Source organism: Leopardus geoffroyi, chromosome C1 (genome assembly GCF_018350155.1).
Source record: "Leopardus geoffroyi isolate Oge1 chromosome C1, O.geoffroyi_Oge1_pat1.0, whole genome shotgun sequence".
Classification (NCBI taxonomy): domain Eukaryota; kingdom Metazoa; phylum Chordata; class Mammalia; order Carnivora; family Felidae; genus Leopardus; species Leopardus geoffroyi.
The window spans coordinates 86175866-86198094 of record NC_059328.1 but is presented as its reverse complement, the minus strand read 5'-3'; the positions used below and the strand labels follow the sequence as shown (position 1 = coordinate 86198094).

General features: G+C 35.9%; 1 protein-coding gene across 1 annotated transcript in view; it reads right to left on the bottom strand.

The window, feature by feature from the left end:
* The window catches only part of SLC30A7 (solute carrier family 30 member 7), an 80906-nt gene extending 58702 nt beyond the window's left edge, over nucleotides 1–22204 (bottom strand). Inside the window, exons 1-5 of the mRNA XM_045478439.1 lie at nucleotides 21923–22204; nucleotides 21600–21701; nucleotides 8551–8664; nucleotides 4004–4091; nucleotides 3216–3342 (exon numbers count right to left, since the gene is read on the bottom strand). Coding sequence (XP_045334395.1) covers nucleotides 3216–3342; nucleotides 4004–4091; nucleotides 8551–8664; nucleotides 21600–21701; nucleotides 21923–22002 — 511 coding nt within the window. The 5' untranslated portion in view covers nucleotides 22003–22204. The remainder of the gene's footprint in view (nucleotides 1–3215; nucleotides 3343–4003; nucleotides 4092–8550; nucleotides 8665–21599; nucleotides 21702–21922) is intronic.
* Nucleotides 22205–22229: the final 25 nt, after the last annotated feature.

Genomic DNA, 22229 nt, shown 5'->3' with positions numbered 1-22229 from the left:
AAATAATCTTTTTAACATGGTGCTGAGACAACCAGATATCTATATATAAGAAAATGATATTGGACCCATACCTCACATGATATACAAAAATTGACTGAAAATGATCACACACCCAAATGTAGACCAAAATATAGACACAAAATTTAAGGATGGTTCCTTATGAGAAATCTATCAATATAATTACAAATTTTAAATTAACTAAGGAAGAAAAAATGATTACTTCAATAGATGCAGGAATAAAAAGTAATGTCCTTAACTTGATAAGACAGTTTCATCAGAAATAGACCATAAACATCAGACCAAATGATAAAACTTTAGTAGCATTCTTCATTAAATCAATGAAGAATTCATATTAAAACATGCTGATGTTTGCATTTTCCTCTGGAGATTCTGATAAAAATGTTCTGGGATTAAACCCGGGCATTAAGGTTTTTTTTTTTTTGAGTTACTCAGGTGACTATCCACGTTGACACAAGGATACAAACTTTAAGTATATCTAATCAACACTGTGCTAGGGGTCCTGGCTATACAATAAGACAAGAGGAATAATAATTTCTATTCTTAATAGTAATAAAAACATTCAACTACTTAAAAATAAACTGATCAGGGGCGCCTGGGTGGCGCAGTCGGTTAAGCGTCTGACTTCAGCCAGGTCACGATCTGGCGGTCCGTGAGTTCGAGCCCCGCGTCAGGCTCTGGGCTGATGGCTCAGAGCCTGGAGCCTGTTTCCGATTCTGTGTCTCCCTCTCTCTCTGCCCCTCCCCCGTTCATGCTCTGTCTCTCTCTGTCCCAAAAATAAATAAACGTTGAAAAAAAAAAAATAATTAAAAAAATAAATAAATAAAAATAAACTGATCAAAAAATACAAAGATCTTTTATTAAAATAGCTAAGATAATTTAGTAAAAGACATAAAAAATTTTTTATGCATTCCCAATCAAAATCGCAAAAAGATTTTTCATACAACTTGACAAGCTGATGAAAAAACCAAATGGGCAAGACAGGCCCAAACAATTTTAAAAGGTAACTTAATATAGGCTAAAAGTGTTGTTTTACATCAATGGGGTAAAAGGCAGGTTAATAATTGGTGCTTGGAAAACTGCTTATTCACACTGGAAATAAAAAGTTAAGTCCTAACTCACCCTACCACAAAAACAAATTACATATAGATGAAGGAACAAAATGGACGGGGAAAAAAAAACCCTAAATTTTAACAGTATTAAAATATGAGACATGTTTATGACTCAGAAAATGGAAATTTCTCAAAGTAGAAAACATACCAGAAAAAAATGTAAGACAGAAAAACTAAGACTATATCAAAATTAAGAACACCTACAGAAAAGTTTAAAGATAAGCCATAGATTGGGAAAAGATGTTTGCAACACATAAAACAAATGATTAGTATACAAAATATATAAAAATTATTAAAAATGGATTAACAAGAAGAGGATAGAAAAACAAGCAGAAATAAATAAATAGTTCAACAAGAGGATAAACTTGAATGTCCTAAAACCATACAGAAAGATTTTCAACCTCACTACTAAACAAGAAATAACAAATAAAATGAGATATCATTTTTATCAAACTATTAGCAAAACAGTCTTAAACCCTTAATAATAAGTTTTGTGTTTTTTTAAATTTTCTTTTAAGTTTATTTATTTGTTTTGAAAGAGAATGTGCACAAGCACAAGCTGGGGAGAGGCAGACAGAGAAGGAGAGAATCCCAAGCAGACTCTATGCTATCAGCATAGAGCCTGATGTGGGGCTCGATCTCCTGACCATGAGATCATGACTTGAGCTGAAATCAAGAGTAGGATGCTTAACAGACTGAGCCATCCAGGAGCTCCAATCGTAATAATAAGTTTTGATATGAGTGGGAGGAAATTAGTACTGACATTCATTGCTGGGATAAATGTGAATGATAGTAATTTTGAGGGCAATTTGCTATTGTCTACTGAACCTAAAAACTGTATTTCCTGTGTTCCAGCAACTCTACTTATAGTCCAGCACAGTGCAATTCAAAGAACTTTCTGTGACAATGGAAATGTTCTGTATCTGCTGTCCAATATGGTAGCCCTATGTGGCTACTGAGCACTTAAAATGTCACTAGTGTAACTGAAGAAGTGAATTTTTAATTTTATTAAATTTAATTAACCATAATTTAAATTTAAATAGCCACATGTGACTAATGGCTACTATATGGGACAGCACAACTCTGGAAAAACAACTGCATATGTTCACAAGGATACGTTTCATATGGAAATGACTTAAAGTCTACATACAGAAGACCAGTTAAATAAGCCATGGTATCCCACACCATGGAGTTTTATGTGTCAACAAGAGAAGGCCAACTGATACATACCAAATAGAAGGATCTCAAAGACAGATTGTATAATAAATTTCATAGCCACATGTACTGTAATTTTTAGTAACTAGATCGGTTTTATTGTTTCTAATGTTTATTTGTTGGTTTTATATAAATGGTGTCCAGAGCTACAGAGGTGTGGAAGCATCCACAACCAAACTTGATTATGTGTAACTCTGAGATGGCACTGAGATGGAGACACATGGAGAAGTGGGAGTGATGGTTCAAGAAGACATTAATAAGTGTCTATTAACATATTATTTCTGTTGTTAAAAATCAACATAGGGGTTCCTGGGTGGCTCAGTCGGTTAAGCATCAGACTCTTGATTTTGGCTCAGGTCATGATCTCATGGTTCATGAAATAGAGCCCCACATTGGGTTCTGCATTGACAAGGAGGAGCCTGCCTAGGATTCTCTTCTCTCCCTCTCTCTCTCTGCCCCTCCTCCACTCATGCTTGCTCTCTCTCTCTCTCTCTCTCTCTGTCAAAATAAATAAACTTAAAAAAAACCAACATAGACTTTAACTTTAAAATGTATCAATTTTCTTCTTCTTTTTTTTTTTTTTTTTTTTACGTTTTTTATTTATTTTTGGGACAGAGAGAGACAGAGCATGAATGGGGGAGGGGCAGAGAGAGCGGGAGACACAGAATTGGAAACAGGCTCCAGGCTCCGAGCCATCAGCCCAGAGCCCGACGCGGGGCTCGAACTCACGGACCGCGAGATCGTGACCTGGCTGAAGTCGGACGCTTAACCGACTGCGCCACCCAGGTGCCCCAAAATGTATCAATTTTCAAAAGTGATAATTATGATGAAAAGAGAAAATGAAGAAACAAAGCGTTCTAACCATCATACCAGAGCCATGAGAATGTCCATGACCTCCATGCTTGAAAACAAATATTCCTATTAGGTTTACCACAAACCCAAGAATCGAAACAAGAAGCAGTCTCTCATGGTGTACATCTGGAGGGGCTAATGCTCTCTAGAAAACAAATAATACAAACAAAGAGCATTGATATAATTTTTGAGTGATCAACTGGTAAAAACAAAAAGCAATCTTTAAAAATTTTTATTTTCAGAATTAAAAGTACTCTATAAATATATACCAAAACAGTTTCTAGAAAAAAAAAATAGTGCTCACATACTGCAGACAAGGTAGTAATTACTATTTTTAAATACACACCAATATTTAAAAGCATGACTATTTGGTCTCAAAACCATCCCTCTTTGGTATCATAAAATACTGCCATTCATTTCAGGTTCATTAATCTTTCAATTTTCTCTTTATATTTCTTTAATATGCCAAATATTACAGGTTCACTGACAAAATTCTCGGATTCGTTTAAGAACTCTTCCCAGCTGACCTCACTACCCAGACTGTGCCTTTACTTTTCACAGCGTCTACAATTCATTCATAGCTTATAAAGCACTATCATTTAATGGTTGTCAATTTCAAGTAGTTTCACATATACTTAATTTTTCCACTATTTTGTAAGCTCCTCTTACATATTTTACCTAATCTAAGACTGTCCTCAATAATACTTAATAACAGTGTGAAGACAGCTTTATACATGTATCTTTAGTTCATAAACATTTTCATTGCAGAAATGTTATTTACTGACTCTAATCATTATCTACAATACCTCAACTCCTTCTGAGAAAATAAAAAAAGCAGTGAAGATCAAAAACAGGCCATTGACAAAGCCAGCCAGAACTTCCGCTCTAACATACCTAAAGAAGAGCAAAGTAAACAAATGAATTATTATTTCTTAAAAATCAAATCATACATTTATATACATTCAGAGATTCTAAACCATATTATATGGTTAAAAGCAGACAGCAAATCCTAGTATTGTATAGTATGCTTTATTCTATATATACTGTAGAAATGAGGAAATGACTTTAATTATTATGAATTATGTATAATAGCAAAATGCCATAAACCACATCCATCTCTACAAGCCAATCAAAAGACCTTCCTTGAGTAAGTACGTTTAGAAAGACCCTGCACAGAAACATAAATTTCAAGTTGCCCCTGGAGAAGGAAAAATTGGACTGGACAAGGAGGCAAAGAAGGAAGGATCTAAGAAATAAAAAGTAGGAGCAAAGGACTTTTCTGAAAGAGGGGTTTAATAACTTATTTGCTTCTTTTCTAAAAACTCCTTATACTTTTTGTTTTATAACTTTCGGTTTTGAAATCTTTGGAAAATGGAACTCTGAAGGAAAACACAATCATCCTAGAGCCAACTTAAGATTTACATTCCTAATCACTCTTTTCTAAGATTAATACATTTAACAAAAACTTTTCAATCACCTATTTTTAGAATCAATCCTGGCTTCGCATAATTCTAATTAAACTATTTTTTAAATGCCTGCCTTTTTCTCTATGGACTTCTGAAGCTTTCTGCTTCCTACCTGCATGAAGCATCAGGGAAAGATTCTATTTTTCTGTTAAGGTATATGTGGCTTAGGTAAAGTCATTAGAAACTTCAACTTGGCAGTTTTACATGTCCTAACTTGATTCAAAGGGTGCTGAGAGCAGTTAATCACTATGGTCCTTAAATAATATAATAGGAACATCAAAAATTCTGCTTTTTCTAGCTTTGTCAACTTCTAGATTATACAAGCTTTACTGTAAAAAACATTTTTAAAGAGAACAAACTATTTAAAATGTACTCGTTTCAGGGGCACCTGGGTGTCTCAGTCAGTTGAGTGTCCGACTTTGGCTCAGGCCATGATCTCACAGTTTTGAGTTCGAGCCCCACATAGGGCTCTGTCTTGACAGCTCAGAGCCTGGAGCCTGCTTAGGATTCTGTGTCTCCCTCTTCTTCTGCCCCTCCCCAGCTCATGCTCTGTCTCTCTCACAAAAATAAACATTAAAAAAATGTACTCATTGAAGTTATGTTGAAGTTTGCTCTTTCAGTACATTCCAACATAGCATGTATTTCTACATTCAGAAAGAATGCAGATTTCTACCTTCTAACACATACGAATGAATTAGATTTACATATTTGTCAAAGCATATGCCTTTTTATTTTTCAGGAGAAAACATTCATTAAATTCAGCCTGCTTCCATAGTAAACACTTAGGAATTTACCTAATCTATCAGCAGGGTTACTAACCTCAAAATAAAAAAAGCACTTTCTTTTAACCCACTCTTCTATTCCCAAAGCTAATGCTTGATTGAAAGCCTTTTGTCCTTGAGTTCCACTGGATTTCAAGATCAGAGGTAGAAATGTTTTTCAGGCATCTTTTTGTCTCTCTAGTGCCTAGCTTAGTATGTGCTTAATAAATTCTGATCTGCTGTTGGACTCAAGTGATTTAATTAGGCTTAATATATTTGCTAACCTTGCTTGCAGGAATCAAGTGAAAATTTTGTGAAAACCAGACATACTTGACTCTACAAATAACTGTTTACTTCAACAGAGTGAGTCTTGGAATTAAAACATATAATTCACGAACGTGCTATTGCCTAATTAAGTATGATGACATCTGGATTCTTTAGCCAAGGCAAAAAAGGATACACGTACATATACATACGTGTAAAGGCATGTACATACGTATCTACCCATCAGACATATATTATTTTTATACTGGCATCGCTATTTCAAAAATAGTGTGACCAGATACAAAAATGACTTTTCTATAGAGAAATACTGAAAAGTCTTCTGCCTCTCAGATTCCTCCTAATCTTCTATTGTAGTCAGTCTGCTATTGCGATCATACTGAATCAGGGTTTTGGAGATTCATCCCTAGGCTTAGTCTATCCAGTGTCATTTTGATGTACTGGTACCTATATTTTACTGCTTACTACTATAGCAGTCATTAATAGGTTCAAATGTTGCATCAGATTTTATTCCCTAATTTTTTCCTTCTCAAAAGAAAAAGGCAAACAAGGAAAAGATAGAATAAGAGATAAAAAGATGGCAAGAATATTACTCCCTCATATAAATGAGTTGAAGTTGCACAGCTAAAACCACTATGGTACTGAAGGTATCAAAGTTATGCCTAAAAACCATCTTACAGTGGAGACTACGCAACCTAAACAGAAAACAACAGATATCCTAACGTGTAAGAACTGAGAACTTTTATAGTCACCTATTCTTTATCCCAAAAACTTGTTCAGTAAGATACTCTAATCAGATTTTTGATATATGATATATATGAATTACTCATTTTCCAACACAAAATTAGAACTTTACATACAATTTTTCTTTAATGATTCAAAACACACTTAAGAATCTTTTGATTGCATAATGCCATGGAAAATGTTCTCTTCTGAGCTGTTTGGATTTATTTATATACAGATCTCTCGCTCTAGTCTACAAAAACAGTATAATTAGTGTTTTTGCCTCATTTTTATAATCTTGCAAATAATTATATCACTTCAGTTATACCCCAAATCAGCAAGTTTTGTCAGAATTTCATATATCTCTCTTTTGACACTTGTCACAATGTACAGTCATTATGGTATTTTTACTGAACCATTTTTCCATCTGACCACAAGTTCCTCCAAGGCAGAAGACATATCTTATTCATCTTTATAAGAGGCAAAGGATTAGACTCACAGTGGGCCCTCTGAAGAGAACAAGAGCATGTACAAGAAAGGCAGTGTGTGCTTGCTTGTTCAAGAACAAAAGCAAAAGGTGGAAAGAAAGAGGAAAGCAGTGAGGGAACAAGAGTAAAAGAACAAGGGGAATAAGAGGCAGTGTGCTAAGAGAGTGGCTATGAGCAGGCAGGAGAGGATGAGAGACGCTGCAAAGGAAAGAGAGCCTTCCAGGAGGAGGATCAGGGAGAGAAGGAAAGAGACTGGGAAAGGGAGAGAAGAAAGACTTAGGGCAGAAGAGGTTGAGAGAGAGGGAGAAGGAAATAAGGAAGACCTGAGAGATACAGCAGTCAAGGGTAGAGGGAGAAAACAAAGATGTGCGGGAGAGAGAAAGAGAGGAAGGAGAGGGTGGAAGGCTGAGGGATAGACAAAGACCATGAGCACAGGCACAAGGAACTGGAAAGTACAAGAGAGGAGGTTAGGGAGTTCCAGAGAGATGACAGTGAGCATGAGGATGGGGATGAGAGTGAAAGAGAAAAAAAGTAGGAAAGAGTGAAGAAAGGAGAGAATGTGAGAGAGCACTCACAAGGGAGCTAGACAAGAGTCAACAAGTAAGAGGCAAGGGGGGAGCAGGAAGGAAAGAGAAAGTGGATGGGGAGACAGAAAAAGGGTACTACCTCTGAGTACTGGTTACATGTAAATATAATTGCACTGCAAAATACTCTATGAACTCAAAAAAGAAAACACCCAGGCAGATCACTCGAACATCAGAAATTTCATTGCTTCCCCCAATCAGAGATGGACAAAAGGCAAACCCTGCCTCGAAGGGTACGAGGCTTGGAAGTGAGACCAGATGTGCCAATATGGTCTCTTCAGCATAAAAACTCTCCAAATATTTGATTAGTTATCCAAATTCAGCAAGAGTATGAAAAGAAGTATTTTTCATAAAAGCAGAACTGCAGAGGGTAATATAAAATCAGATTAGAAAATAATTATTTTAAATAAATTAACGGCAAAGTATCTCTTTAAAAAAGAAACATGACCATTTTCATAAACTGAAATATTTTTTCTTCTTCTTAAAAAAATTAGGTTGGGGCGCCTGGGTGGCGCAGTCGGTTGAGCGTCCGACTTCAGCCAGGTCACGATCTCGCGGTCCGTGAGTTCGAGCCCCGCGTCAGGCTCTGGGCTGATGGCTCAGAGCCTGGAGCCCGTTTCCGATTCTGTGTCTCCCTCTCTCTCTGCCCCTCCCCCGTTCATGCTCTGTCTCTCTCTGTCCCAAAAAAAATAAATAAACGTTGAAAAAAAAAAAAAAATTAGGTTAAGAGTTGAGGAAGTCCCCTATCTAGCAAAAAATTTCACTTAAAATCTCTAAGCAAAAGAACTTCGATGCAAAAACAAAAAATATATATATACTGTAGATTGCAATTACATACTGTTCAAAAACAGCTTAAAACTAATCCACCAAGTTAGGGAAGTGCTTGTTACTCTTGGGGAGCGACATGGGAAGGAACGAGAAGGAGGCATGAGGGGGAATTCAAGAGTTCAAGTTATACAAATGTGTTCAATTTGTGAAAATTCATTATGCTTAAGATTTATTTTCTGTATTTCTTATACTTCGATAAAAAAGTTTTTAAAAGGTCTTACCCATAAGAGAAAGCATCATTATCTCTCCATTTGGAAATAACAGATGCTGCCAATCCAGCCAAAATGGCAGTGCTATCGAAAAACATGTGAAAAGAGTCGGAAATCAAGCCTAAGCTGTAAAAGAACAGACATATTGGCATATTATAATAGTAACCAAATAGTAGGCTTCCTTCTATAAATTCTCTAAATATCCTTCTGCTCATCAGGAACTAATCTTCTAAACAGACAACCTTGAAATATGATATACAGAAAGACATTGAGGATAAGTTTTAAACATCTCAGAAGGAAACCCTCACACCCCCTGCCCAAGAAAAAAAACCAAGCTTCCACAGAAAGAGGGGTTTCTAGAAACAAAGCTAGCTGCTACTGGATGAGCAGCAGGAACCTGCCCACTCTCTGATCGCTGACAAAGGTCAGCCACCACTGAAAGAGAGAAAAAAAAAACCAGCCATCACTGTCAGGGGCAAGTCTGAAGCCAGCTTGGGCCCAAGATCTTACATTGATATAAAGCAAAGGTCTGCTGTTGTTGGAAGAGGAGCAAGACAATCATTCCTTCTCTTGATACAAGGCTGTGGAGAGAGGTGGGAGAAGGGGCAGGAACGCTAATAATAACCACTCTGGCACTCAGGTGACAACGGACTGCCTAAAATTAAAGCTCCAGCAGGAGGACCAAATTCTCTCTCCCCACAACCGAAGCCTTGACTAGAGTACAAAACAATAGCAATCTACCACTGAGAGCTGAGCAAGAGCACAGAGACTCCCCTATGGAACAGGTGAGCGTGACTTGTTGAAAGCTGAGAGTAGAGCAAGAACACTGAGAAAACCCTCCAGGGCCCCAGACCCTACACTAAAGACAAGGTGGTAGAAGCCACTAAAAAAATTTGAAGTTGGTAGCTTGTTGAAACTAACTAGCAATAACAAAAAACACAAAACCCAACTAGCCAACTATGGATCAGAGACTCAAAACCCCACACTAATGGCCTGACAAAACAACAGGGGTACACATTTCTGGGCATAGATACTATCAACCTTGGTCGCTGTTAATCTTTTAAACATAAGTCCAGCACTCAATAAATATTTATAAGACACATAATAAGATCAAGGGGCAAAAACCAACCAACCAACCAACCAACCAAACAAACAAACAAAAACCACTGTCAAGAGCTAAAGCAGTCAAGAGAATCAGAACCAGAAAAGGCCTAGAGACTGGACTAGGATAAGGACTTTAAAACAAATATGATTACTATGTTAAAGGATGTTGTATAAAGCTGTTGAAGATTCATGAACAAACTGAGGACTTGCACGTAGATAAAACTATAAAAGAATCAAAAGGAAATGACAAAAACATTTTTTAAAAATCACAATATTGAAGAGAAATAATAACATACATGGGCTTCTGAGCAGATGGGACACAGAAACAATCATGTCAAGAGAAATTATCTAAGTAAAACACAAAGAATTAAAGGAGTGGGGGAAAGAAAAAACACAGAACAGAGCATTCAAAATCTGTCACATCTATCAAAGAGACTCAAATACAAATATTTGGATTCTCAGTAACAGAGGAAAAAAATAGGGTAGAAAAAGTATTTAAAGAGAAAATGCTGGAGAGTTTTTGAAAACAAACCACATATTTAAGAAATTTAATAAACCCCAAGCAGGGGGAAAACCCTACATACCTCACAAACTGCTCAACACCAAAGAAAAAAGAGAAAATCTTGAAAACAGTAAAAGGAAAAACAAAGATAAGATTATTAGTATATTTTTCATCAGAAACTACTCAAGGCAGAATAATGGAGCAATGTCTTTAAAGTACTGAAAAAAAAATGCCAACCGAATATTCTGTATCTAACAAAATATACTGAAAAATGAAGGCAAAATAAAGATTTTTCCAGACAACCAAAGCTGACAGAATTCACTGCCAGTAGATCTGAGTTAAAAGAATCAGAAGTTCTTCAAACAGAAGTAGGATAACAGATGGAAACAGATTTGCATAAAGAAATGAAGATCACTGAAAATTATAAATATGTGAGTAAATAAAAAAGATACTTTTTCAGGGTGCCTGGGTGGCTCAGTTGGTTAAGCATCCAACTCTTGATCTCATTTCAGGTCTTGATCTCAGGGTCCTGAGTTCAAATCCTGCACTGGGCTCCACACTGGGCATGAAGCCTATTTTTTTAAAAAAAGATAATTTTTCCACTTTTAGTATCTTTAAAAGATCATTGAGAACAGAAAAAAAAAGAAAAAAAGAAAAGAAAAATAAACAAACCAAAAGCTGGTTCTGTGAAAATATCAACAAAATTCACAACCTGTAAGTAGACTAACCAAGAAAAAAGGTAAAAGATTCAAATTACTAAAATCAGGAATGAAAAAGAAAAATTACCACTGACTTTACAGAAATAAAAAGGATCATAAGAAAATACTATGAACAATTATAGGCCAGCAAATTAGATAACACAGAGGAAACAGACAAATTCCTAGAAACAGTCTTGCAAAACTAAAAAAAAAAAAATTTCGAATATAACAAGCAGACAAATTGAATAATTGTAAAACTTCCAACAAAGAAAAGCCCACACCCAGGCAGCTTCACTGGAAAATTCTACCAGACATTTAAAGAACAATAGATACCATCCCTTACAAACTCTCCCAAAACACAGATGATGAAGGAATGCTTCCCAATTCACCGTGTAAGAGCAATATTACCCTCATACCAAATGAGACAAAAGACATCACAAGAAATGGAACAGACTAATCTTTTGCAAATATACACACAAAAATCTTCAACATACACTAGCAAGTGAAATCCAAGTATATATATTTGAAAAGTACATACCGCAACCAAGTGAGATTTATACCAACAATGCAAGGTTGATTTAATATATGAAAACCAATCAATCTAACACATCATATCAACAGAATAAAAGACAAAAACCACATGGTCATCTCAACAGGTGTAATAAGAGTTTGACAAAATTTAACACTCCCCTTTATATTAAAAACACTCAACAAACTTGGAATAGAGAGAACTTTCTCAACTCTTAAATGGCATCTACCAAAAACCCAGAGCACCATTAAAGGCCAAGGACTGAATGCTTTCCCCTAAGATCGGGTATAAGGATGTCTAATCTTGCTACTTCTATTTAACATTGCACTGGAGGATCTAACAAGGGCGGTTAGGCAAGAAATTAAAAAAACAAATAAAAAAATAAAAAATAAAAAGTGAAGGAGTAAAACTATCACAATTTGCAGATGACAGGGATTTTATATATACAAAATTTTAAGGACGCTACTAAAAACCTATTAGAATAGATGAATTTGGCAAGGTCGCAGGATACAAGATTAACATACAAAAATGAACTGTATTCTTAATAGTAGTGATGTAAAAAAATAAAAAAGATTTCCATTTATAATAGCATCAAAAAATAAAATACTTATGGGGCGCCTGGGTGGTTCAGTCGGTTAAGCGTCTGACTTCAGCTCAGGTCACGATCTCACGGTCCGTGAGTCCGTGAGTTCGAGCCCTGCGTCGGGCTCTGGGCTGATGGCTCAGAGCCTGGAGCCTGCTTCTGATTCTGTGTCTCCCTCTCTCTCTGCCCCTCCCCCGTTCATGCTCTGTCTCTGTCTCAAAAATAAATAAACGTTAAAAAAAAAAAAAAAAATTTTTTTAAATAAAATACTTATGAATAAATTTTACAAAAAAAAAAGTGTTAAATTTATACTCTAAAACTATAAAATATTGTTGAAAAAAATTAAAGAAGACCTAAATAAATGGAAAGATATCTGTGTTTATGGATCAGAAGACAACATTGTTAAGATGCCAATATTTCCCTAGTTGATCTACAGAGTCAACTCAAACCTATCAAAATCCCAGTTGACTTTTTGAAGAAACTGACAAGCTGATCTTAAAATTTACATGGAAAAGCAAGGGACCTAGAATAGCCAAAAAAATACTGAAAATGAAATCTAAAGTTGAAAGACTCATACTTCCCAATTTCAAAACTTTACTATAGAGTTACACTAATCAAATAGTATGGTGCTGGCACAAAAATAAACAAATAGAGCAACGGAATACTATTTAGAATCTAGAAATAAACCCTCACATTTATGGTCAGCTGACTTTTGACAAGGATGTCAAGACATTCCAACAGTGGAAAGAATAGTGTTTTCAACAAATGTGTTGATACAACTGGATATCCACAGGCAAAAAATGACTTTTGACATTATAAAAATTACCCCAAAATTAACCCAAAACAAAATTAACCCAAAAAATTAACCCAAAAAAGATCAAAGACCTAAACATAAAAGCTAAAATATTCACCACCTTGGATTAGGCAATAGTTTCATATATATAGAAGACATCAAAATCACATGCAATAAATGAGAAAACAGAAAATATAGACTGGATATCACTGGAATTTAAAACTTTTTTTTCTTCGAAGGACATTATTAAGAAAGTGAAAAGAAAATGCACAGGTGGGAGAAAATATTTACCAATTCTATATATGACAAGGGGTTTGTATCCAGAATACATGAAGAACTTTTTTTTTTTTTTTTTTTTTTTTCAGATTTTATTTTTAAGTAATCTCTACACCCAACCTGGGGCTCAAACTCACAACCCCAAGATCAAGAGTCACATACTCCACCAACTGAGCCAGCCAGGCACCCCTACATGAAGAACTCTTAAAACTCTTCCAAAAGATAAGGCGCTTGGGTGGCTCAGTCAGTTAAGCAACCAACTCTTGATTTCAGCTCAGGTCATGATCTCGTGGTCTGTGAGATCTAGTCCCGCACTGTCAGCACGGAGCCTGCTTGGGATTCTTGCTCTCCCTTTCAAAAACAATAAACAAATGTTTTTAAAAAACTCTTCAAGAAGATAAGTAATCCAATTTCTTAAATGAAACAAAGAATCTGAATAAACATTTCTCCAAAGAAGACACACAAATGGCCAAAAAGCACATGAAAAGATACTCAACATCATTAACAACCTTTCAGGGAAATGCAGGTCAAACAATGAGAAACAGCTTCATAACCACACTATGACAGCTAAATCAAAAAGATCAATAACAAGTGTTGGTGAGGATGTAGAAAAATCAGAATTCTCCCACACTGCTAAATTTAATTTGGCAATAAAAATAGATGAATACTAATACACGTAGAATATGGATAACCTTTGAAAACATTATGCTGGGTGCAACAAACCAGTCACAAAGGATTATACACTATATGATTCCATTTACATGAAAAGGCCAGAGTAGGCAAATACAAAGAGACAGAAAGTAGATTAGCAGTTGCCTAGAATTAGGGCAAATCAGGGGATAAGGGAATTAGAGGGCAATGGCTAGGGGTGCAAGGCTTCATTTCAGGGTAATAAAAATCTTCTAAAATTGATTGTTCTGATGGTTTTACAACTCTGTGAACATACTAAGAGCCATTCATTTGTATACCTTAAATGGGTAAATTGTATGGTATATAAATTATATTTCAATAAAGCTATTTTTTAAAAAATGATAACTATCTAAAGCAGGAATCAGCAAGCTATGGCCCAGACTACCATCTATTTTTGTAAATAAAGTTTTATTGGAAAACAGTTACACTCATCTGTTTATATACTGTCTATGGTTGCTTCTGTGCTTTTACAGTAGAATGGAGAAGTTGTGACAGAGACCTTATGGCCCTTAAAGCTTAAAATATTTGCCATCTGCTGTTCAGATAAAGTTTGCTAACCTCTGGTACAAAGCAAAAACAGGTACTGTATTATGGGGTTTAAAACACGTAAAAAGTGAAATGTATGACAATAATGGCACATAGGACAGAAGGAAATGGAAGTGTAATATTGTAAGATAAACATATTATTATTTGTGGTTAAGTTAAAAATTCATATTACTCATGCTAGAGCAACCACTAAAAAAAGGGGCATAGAATTCTGCACCAACACAAAACACATGTCCTGCTACCACTGGAAAAGGAGCAAGAAACTTACTCTCACCCAAGACCATCCACATGTACAGAGCAGAGTTTTGCTTTCACAGAAGGGGCAAAAATGTTGGGGGGAGAAAAAAACCTACTCCCAGGGCCCAGGCTCCCGGCGCCCTGCCTAAGGGCCTGGGTTAAGTTAATGAACGCCCCTTTGCTCTCACCACGAACTTAGCACTGAGTAACAAGAAACAGCAGTCTGCAGCTTGGTGGGATTGGTGGGGGAGGGTAGCCATGCCCCATTTGAAGAGTTATCTCTGTACTGTGTTACAAAACCACCAATAAAGACATTGCTTCTGATTTTGTTTTCTCTTCTATGATAAAGAACTAATATGGTAAGTTACTTTTAAAATTTAGTTTCAGAAAATTGTCTCTCTATTCTGATAAAATGTAGTTGTGTCATAGTAAAACCTGACAATGAGAATTTTTACCCATCGTGCCTTAACTTTATGGAATTTTATAACTAAATTTAAAAGTCAATTTCAGTAACTACATTAATTTACACTTTTAGTAGGCTTACTTTTTTCCTCTCTATACACGATTCTTCATGTTTTTATTTCTATAACTTAAGGATTCTATTATATATGTGACTTTTATCTTAAATGGCCATAAATTAGTTGTAGAAGAAGGCAGGGTATTCATTCTAAATAAATATAAATGAAAATGATACACTGATGTACACATATATTTAGTAAAACCTGCTGTGAGTTGAATTGTGTCCTTTTCTAAATTCTTAAGTTGAAGTCCTACATCTCTAGTACCTCAGCTGTGAGCTAATTTGAAAACAGGGTCACTGCAAACATAATTTATTAAGATTAGTTTAGCAAGGTGGGCCCTAATCTAATATGACTATTGTCCTTATAACAAGAGGAAATCTGGAGACAGACATGCACACAAAGAGACTACTGAGTAAAAGATAAGGCAGATATCAGATGAGGCTTCTACAAGCCAAGGAATGCCAAAGATTGCCAGCAAGGCAACTGAAGCTAGGAGAAAGCATGGAACAGATTCTTCTATGCAGATCTCAGAAGGAGCTAACACTACCAATACCTTGATCTTAGACTTTTAGTTTCCAGAACTACAAGACAATAACTTTCTACTGTGGTACTTTGTAACAGCAGCCCTAGCAAATTAATACACACTAGCACTATCTTCTTTACAACAAATTTATTTTAAACATATTTAGTGGACACCAAACACTGCCTACATGGGAGGGAAATGGTAAACCTCTTCTGTACACCACAGCAATTAAGTTCTCTTTTCAAGAGGTTTAGATATAGCTTGGCAATTTTAATACTCATCAAAATGAGATTTTAAATTTATTTAAATTTTAAGTAAATTTAATTTTCATTAAAGATTTTTTTTTCAGAGTGCATGCATGCACATGCACGCACAAGTGGGGAAGGGGCAGAAGGAGTGGGAGAGAGAAGCTTAAAGCAGACTCTACGCTCGGCGCGGGGTCCCACGCAGGGTTTGTTCTCATAACCATGAGATCATGACCTGAGCCAAAATCAAGAGTCAGACGCCTGACTGAGCCACTCTGGCGCCCCCAAAAGTTATTTCACTTTTAGTATACTATAAAATATGATTCTACCTGAAGAACCACTCCCTCTTCTAAAGTGGAATCATGTTCTCTTAAAGCACTGCAATGTTTTTTTAAACCTGGTATCACAATTTGAAAATTACTCAGCTGCAACTATATAGACAAACTCAAATGAAAGAGTCTACTTCTAGTTCTCTGTTCTATCATACATCAAAACCCTACTCATGAGGAATGTCAATTTTATTGTTCATCTTCAATATTAGCAAATGTTTCTTATTATGAATTGTCATTTAAACCGCATGGCATAAATTTCCTTGTAAATAAAGACAGCATAAGAATATTTCAGGTTATATGATTTACATACCAAATGTAACCTAATAAAGAACAATTAGTTGTTAAAAGCAGCATACCTGTTTTAGGCTCCCATCTTTAAACACTGTCAGTTTCTCTAAAATTAATTTGTAAACTTTTTTTAAGTGACAACTTTCTAAAGATATTTTAATAAGGAAAACTTCTTAGAACATAAAAGAGAAACCTGATCACTGAAACAAAATATAATAAATGTGAATAAAACATTTAGCAAAAGAAATTCTCAAAAAAGATTTTATTTAAGGTCATTGGGGCAAAAACAAACAAAAGGGAGAAAGAGAGTCCATAAATTGAGATTTCAGAGACATATCAACCAAATATGCTTGGATAGGAGTTTGGATCCAAGTATGATTTTGTTTGGATTAGATCTTATTTGGATTCTGACTTACAAAACTAACTGTAGAAAGAATTTCTGAGACAATAAGGATCATCTGAACCCTAACTGGACATTTGATATTAATAAATTCCTAATTTTTAAAGATGAAATGGCACTGGGTAGTATTATGGAGTGGGGGGGGCCTTTTTTTATTAGAGACTCACACTGAAGTAGTTAGGAAGGAAATTATATTTGGTATCTGTGTTAAAATAATCCAGTGGTGAGACAGATAACACAGAGGAAATGAAATAGACTACATGTTGATAAATGGGAACATGAGGTCAATTAAACTCTCTTTTCCTTATGCTTAAAATTTTCCAAAATAAAAAATTTTAAAAAGATCTGGTAACTAAGCTAACAGTATATCTATAGTGTGTTGTTAAAGATTAATTCAAAACTGAAGACAGGGAATAATCATGATAAGTTTCCATGAGATGGAAAGTATAAAAACTTAACTACCAATTTATTAGGAAGAAATTAGAATCCTGTCATTTGCATAAGTTGTTAAACTAATGACAGTTATGGTAAAAAACCCACAACTCTACTACATTCCATTATATAATCCCTTACTTAAAAATATTCTTAGCAAAGGGGCGCCTGGGTAGCTTAGTCAGTTAAGCATCTGACTCTGGCTTGGTCATGATCTCACAGCTCGTGAGTTTGAGCCCCACATAAGGCTCTGTGCTGACAGCTCAGAGCCTGGAGCCTGCTTTGGATTCTGTCTCCTCTCTCTGCCCCTCCCCTGCTCATGTTCTGTCTCTATTTCAAAAATAAATAATAAACATCAAAAAAAATTTTTTTTTTAATTTCAGCAAAGTGGAATATTTGCCTGCATTTTTAAGGTGAATAACAAAACTACAGGAAAGCAGAAGTCATCACCATAGATGATGAAAGAACGGAAAAGCTGATAAAAGACAAAGATAACTATGTTTTAATTCTATAGAAAAATGCGATTAATAGAAGCATTTTCTTTACCGAGTTACTTTACAAATATATGACATATTATACAGAAGTAGGAACAAATCAATGTCCAGTATGGCCTCACACATTTCCTGAACAAATATTTACTTTGGTAATACAAAAACATTTACCTTTAGAGTTATATGAGTTCCCTCTATGTCTAAGGGGAAAATTGTTGCAACAGCTTTGGTAAAAAATATTACTGAAGTTTTCTAACAAACAGTTAAGTACAGTTAAAAGAGCATAAGAACAAAGGAAACTATAGTGGAATACTACGAAAAAATCACAGTGTAGTGGAAAAAAAAAATCCCTGGACGACAGGTGCTTCTAGGCTTTACTGCTACTCTGGGGAAAAACAAAAACAAAAACAAAACCTGGGCCTCAGTTTTCTATCTATAGAAGTCAGACTAGCTTATCTCTTTCCAGTCTCACAGTATCCATATATTTCCTTCTTTTTTTGGTAAAGAATCCTTAACTTTCAGCAGAATACCTGTTTGACTGGAACAAAGATGACATTTGCAAGTAGGCATGACCAATAAGATAAAGGCTTAGCACTGAACTATAAGTGTTCTATGTGTGTCCAGATAAATCTCCTTAAAAGACACTATATACACTTTTTACCTCTTTTTCTCTCTGTTTTGGACAATCTGCTGCTAGGGATAGTTGGAACGACAGCCATCGTGGAAATAAAAGTTTTGTAATATTTAAGAAATCATTATTTGGGGATTTTTCTGTAACTTGAAAAAGCACTTAATCCTAGATGGTACAAAACCACATACTTATACTATATTAACTCGAGATGAAGTACTTACTCAACAATAAATACCAAAAGAAAATAAAATGATAGAAAGAAAAGATTCTTAAAAGGAAAGATCACATATGGTATCCCCATCATTTTCTTAACTTCAAAGAATAAGAGAAAAGAGGAGTTGTAAGGTTTTCCTCCTCTCTAATAGGGCAGTTAGTACGCTTAGTGTAGGTAGATTAATTCCATACATTCATTATTCCTTCATTCAGCAAATACACATTAGCCATACTATGTGCCATGTACTAAGGTGCCTGAATAAGATAGAAAAGATCTCTACTTTAAGGAAGCTTACATTATAGCAGAAAAGTAAAAGGCAGTGGATATTTAAAGGTGGAAAAATACACAAAGAACTTAGCTATTCTTCCACCGATGACACATTCTCACCATCAAAAATATGAACCAAGTCCTTCCTTTAAATAATGAAGGCTCTAAACAAGAAGAACTATTTATTTTTTGCAACTAGATCAACAATTGTTTCTATAAACCTTTATTTGTGAAGACAGCATGTTTTATTCACCTTTTAATTCTATAATGGAAAAAAATTCTTGACATTTCATGTTCATAACATCTTGAAACTTAATTTTTATAGAATGAAAATGAACACAGAAATGACTATGACAAACAAAATAAATTTTGGTGAGACATTTATTCAAGGAACTTAAAATCTAATCGAAACTTCAGGAACAAAGATAATCCAATTATATAAGGAAATTGTTGGCCAGTCAACAAAAGGGACTGAAAACTGCGATATCTAAATAAGACACAGAAATCCAGATTATGAAAAGGCCCAAGCAATTTTTAAACCTGTCAAGGCTTCAATAGCAATGTATTTGTACTTCCAACCCACTGATAAAAATTAATATTGGTAAGTGGTGTGGACATGGATGTTAATATAATGATGAATACCTACTAAATGATTTAGGTAAGACAGACACTAGCTCAGAGCTAGATTTCAAATGTGGAAGATATAATAACACAAAGAGAGTAAATTGTAGGAAAAGAGATCCTAAGGTTAGAAAAACAAGCCACCAAAGGGCAGAAGAAAAAGTCATATACCACTGATGTTTTCCTTCGGTACTGGTGACTAATGGCAAACGGCTTGGAAAACAATGGTTTTAGTACAGTGATTGAACAATGCAGGCTTGTTCACTTATATGCAGTTATTTTTCAATTTGGTACAGTACCAGAAATGTATTTTCTCTTCCTTATGATTTTCTTAATAACGTTTTCTTTTCTCTAGCTTACTTTATTGTAAGAATACGGTACATAATACATATAATATATAAAGTACATGTTAATCAACTTTATGTTATCGCTAAGGATTATGGTGGACAGCAGGCTATTTGAAGTCAAGTTTTTGGGGAGTCAAAAGTTATACACAGATTTTTGACTGTACAGGGTTCATTTCCCTAATCCCCATGTTGTTCAAGGGTCAACTAATTTCCTCAATAGATCTCTACAGATCAAAAAATTTACTTTATACCTAACTTTCCACGAAAGAAGTCATGTGGGCACTTCAAATATAATTCCCCTGAACAAGACATTTCACATAGTAATTTATGCCATAAAAGGCCACAGTGAAAGATAATGTATTGTAATGTAAAGTGTACATATATAAACCAAGTTATAGCCTGAATACAATCAGTACACATGCCACAATATGGCATAATTTAAGAAGAGCAAAATATATTACAAATACTGTATATTTATAATAAAGCATGATTATTATACTATAACATAGTGCTTTTAACATGCATAATACATTGAAGAATATTAATATTACAGGATACATATATCTGCTTCTCAATGGGTTCAAAATGGTTATCACATACACTAAGATTTTACTATGTCTCAATATTCCTTTTAAAGTAGTGACTAAATCAATAACCTTCATAATGTGCTGAGTATTTTTTATAAAATTGAGTTGACATCTGAAATGAAAAGAAGTCCACTTTTTCATATAAAAATGTAAATGTCACAAAAAATGGTGATCTTATTTAACCTCATTGTTCAATCTCGATAAAGATCAAGGACAGCAATTCTCTCTAAAAATGGACTACAGAGGAAAGAGACTAACTCTAAGTAACAGAAAATAAAGCATAAATAGCATAGGTTCTTAATCTAGGGTTCAAAATCTATCTCAAGGAACTCCGTATCACTCCTGAAGTTTTACATAAAATTTTGAGGGTTGGCTTTTATTAGATTCTCTAATGAGTATGAGATTTAAAGAGGAATCTGCACACTTAGAAATGTAACGATCTTATTGTTAGCTGCACAATTTTACAAGACCTTAAGTTATTCAACAGTAAATACCTGGAAATAATAATATTTCATTTCCAGAGTTCCTGGATTTACCTCTTCCCAAAGCAGGTTCAAAAACAAAAAAGCCCAAAGATGGCACAAAAACCCATCAATTCAGGGCCTGTAAGTTTTTAGAAAACTGTACCGGATTTTCTACTGCAATCAAGACCAGAGAAAAATCATGAGACAGTTGCAGCATAAAATGAAAGAGAAGAGAATGACACATATTTCTTTGGATAGCTTCTTTATAAAGCTCTTAATAATAAATTAGGTTGAACATCTGAGATATTCCCTCTCAGATCTTAAGGGTGAAATCCAGATGCCACTCCCCCAGAAAGAAGCAAGGAACACTCCCACCCCAAAGAAGCAGGAAACAGGTTTCTTCTAATTCCAAGAAAGTGGGCAAAGCTAAGGTTTATAGTTAGGGATGACTCTTTCCATCGGCCAAAATGAAGAAGAGACTGGTCACTCTTACTTGACGGGGCGGGGGGCGGGAGGGGGATGGGGGCGGGGACCCAAATCTTAATAACTGCTGCACGTGATGGGCCCCGGATCTTAAACGTAGCCTTGCCAGATTGCTGTGGATATGAGAAAGCAACTCAGCAGCAGAGCTGAACAGCAAAGACCTGAACCTCCTGGTGAGGAGCTACGTGGCATTAAGCAAACAGTGCTTCGTTTCCCCCACCCCCTGCTTCCGCCCAAACCCTTTTCCCTTTGGTTACCAGTTGCTCCAGATGCCGTAGAGTAGTTCAACAAAAGCGAAAGAAAGGTTCAGGCACAGGAAGAAAAACAGGTTCCGGGACGTCTTGTCCGACAGGATAGACCTGGGAGTGATAAAAGTGGAGAAGAGGCGGGAGAGTCAAAGGGGTGCCAGGACCCGGAGGCTGGGTCCCGGTTTAAAGACCCTCCCAGCCCAAACGCTCCTTTCCTCACAGCGAAGGAAGGTGTCCCTGATGCTCCCTCCCTGGATCTCGGGCCATCCTTAGGTCTGGGCCTTCTCCCCTACGTCCGGATACCCCCTTCCCGCAAAAACGGCACCCCGCACCTAAACCAGCCCGAAATCTTGCCGAACAGATTGAACTTGGGTGGTTTGTATTCATCGTCCTTGATGGACAGGGGTAACATCTTCTCTGCCCGGCGAAGGGCCGGGTCTACTCCCCTCTAGTAGTGGCTCCGTGGGTGATGGTAGTGACAGCGGCGACGCCTCAGGTGGAATTCCCCAGCGTTTGTCCCGGGCCGCGTGCCGCTTCGAGACACAGACAGACACAGACACACACCCGGGAACTCGCCGACTTCCGGCCCGGGCCGCGCAACGAGTCCTGGGACGCGAAGGGGGGAGGCGGGGCTGGGGG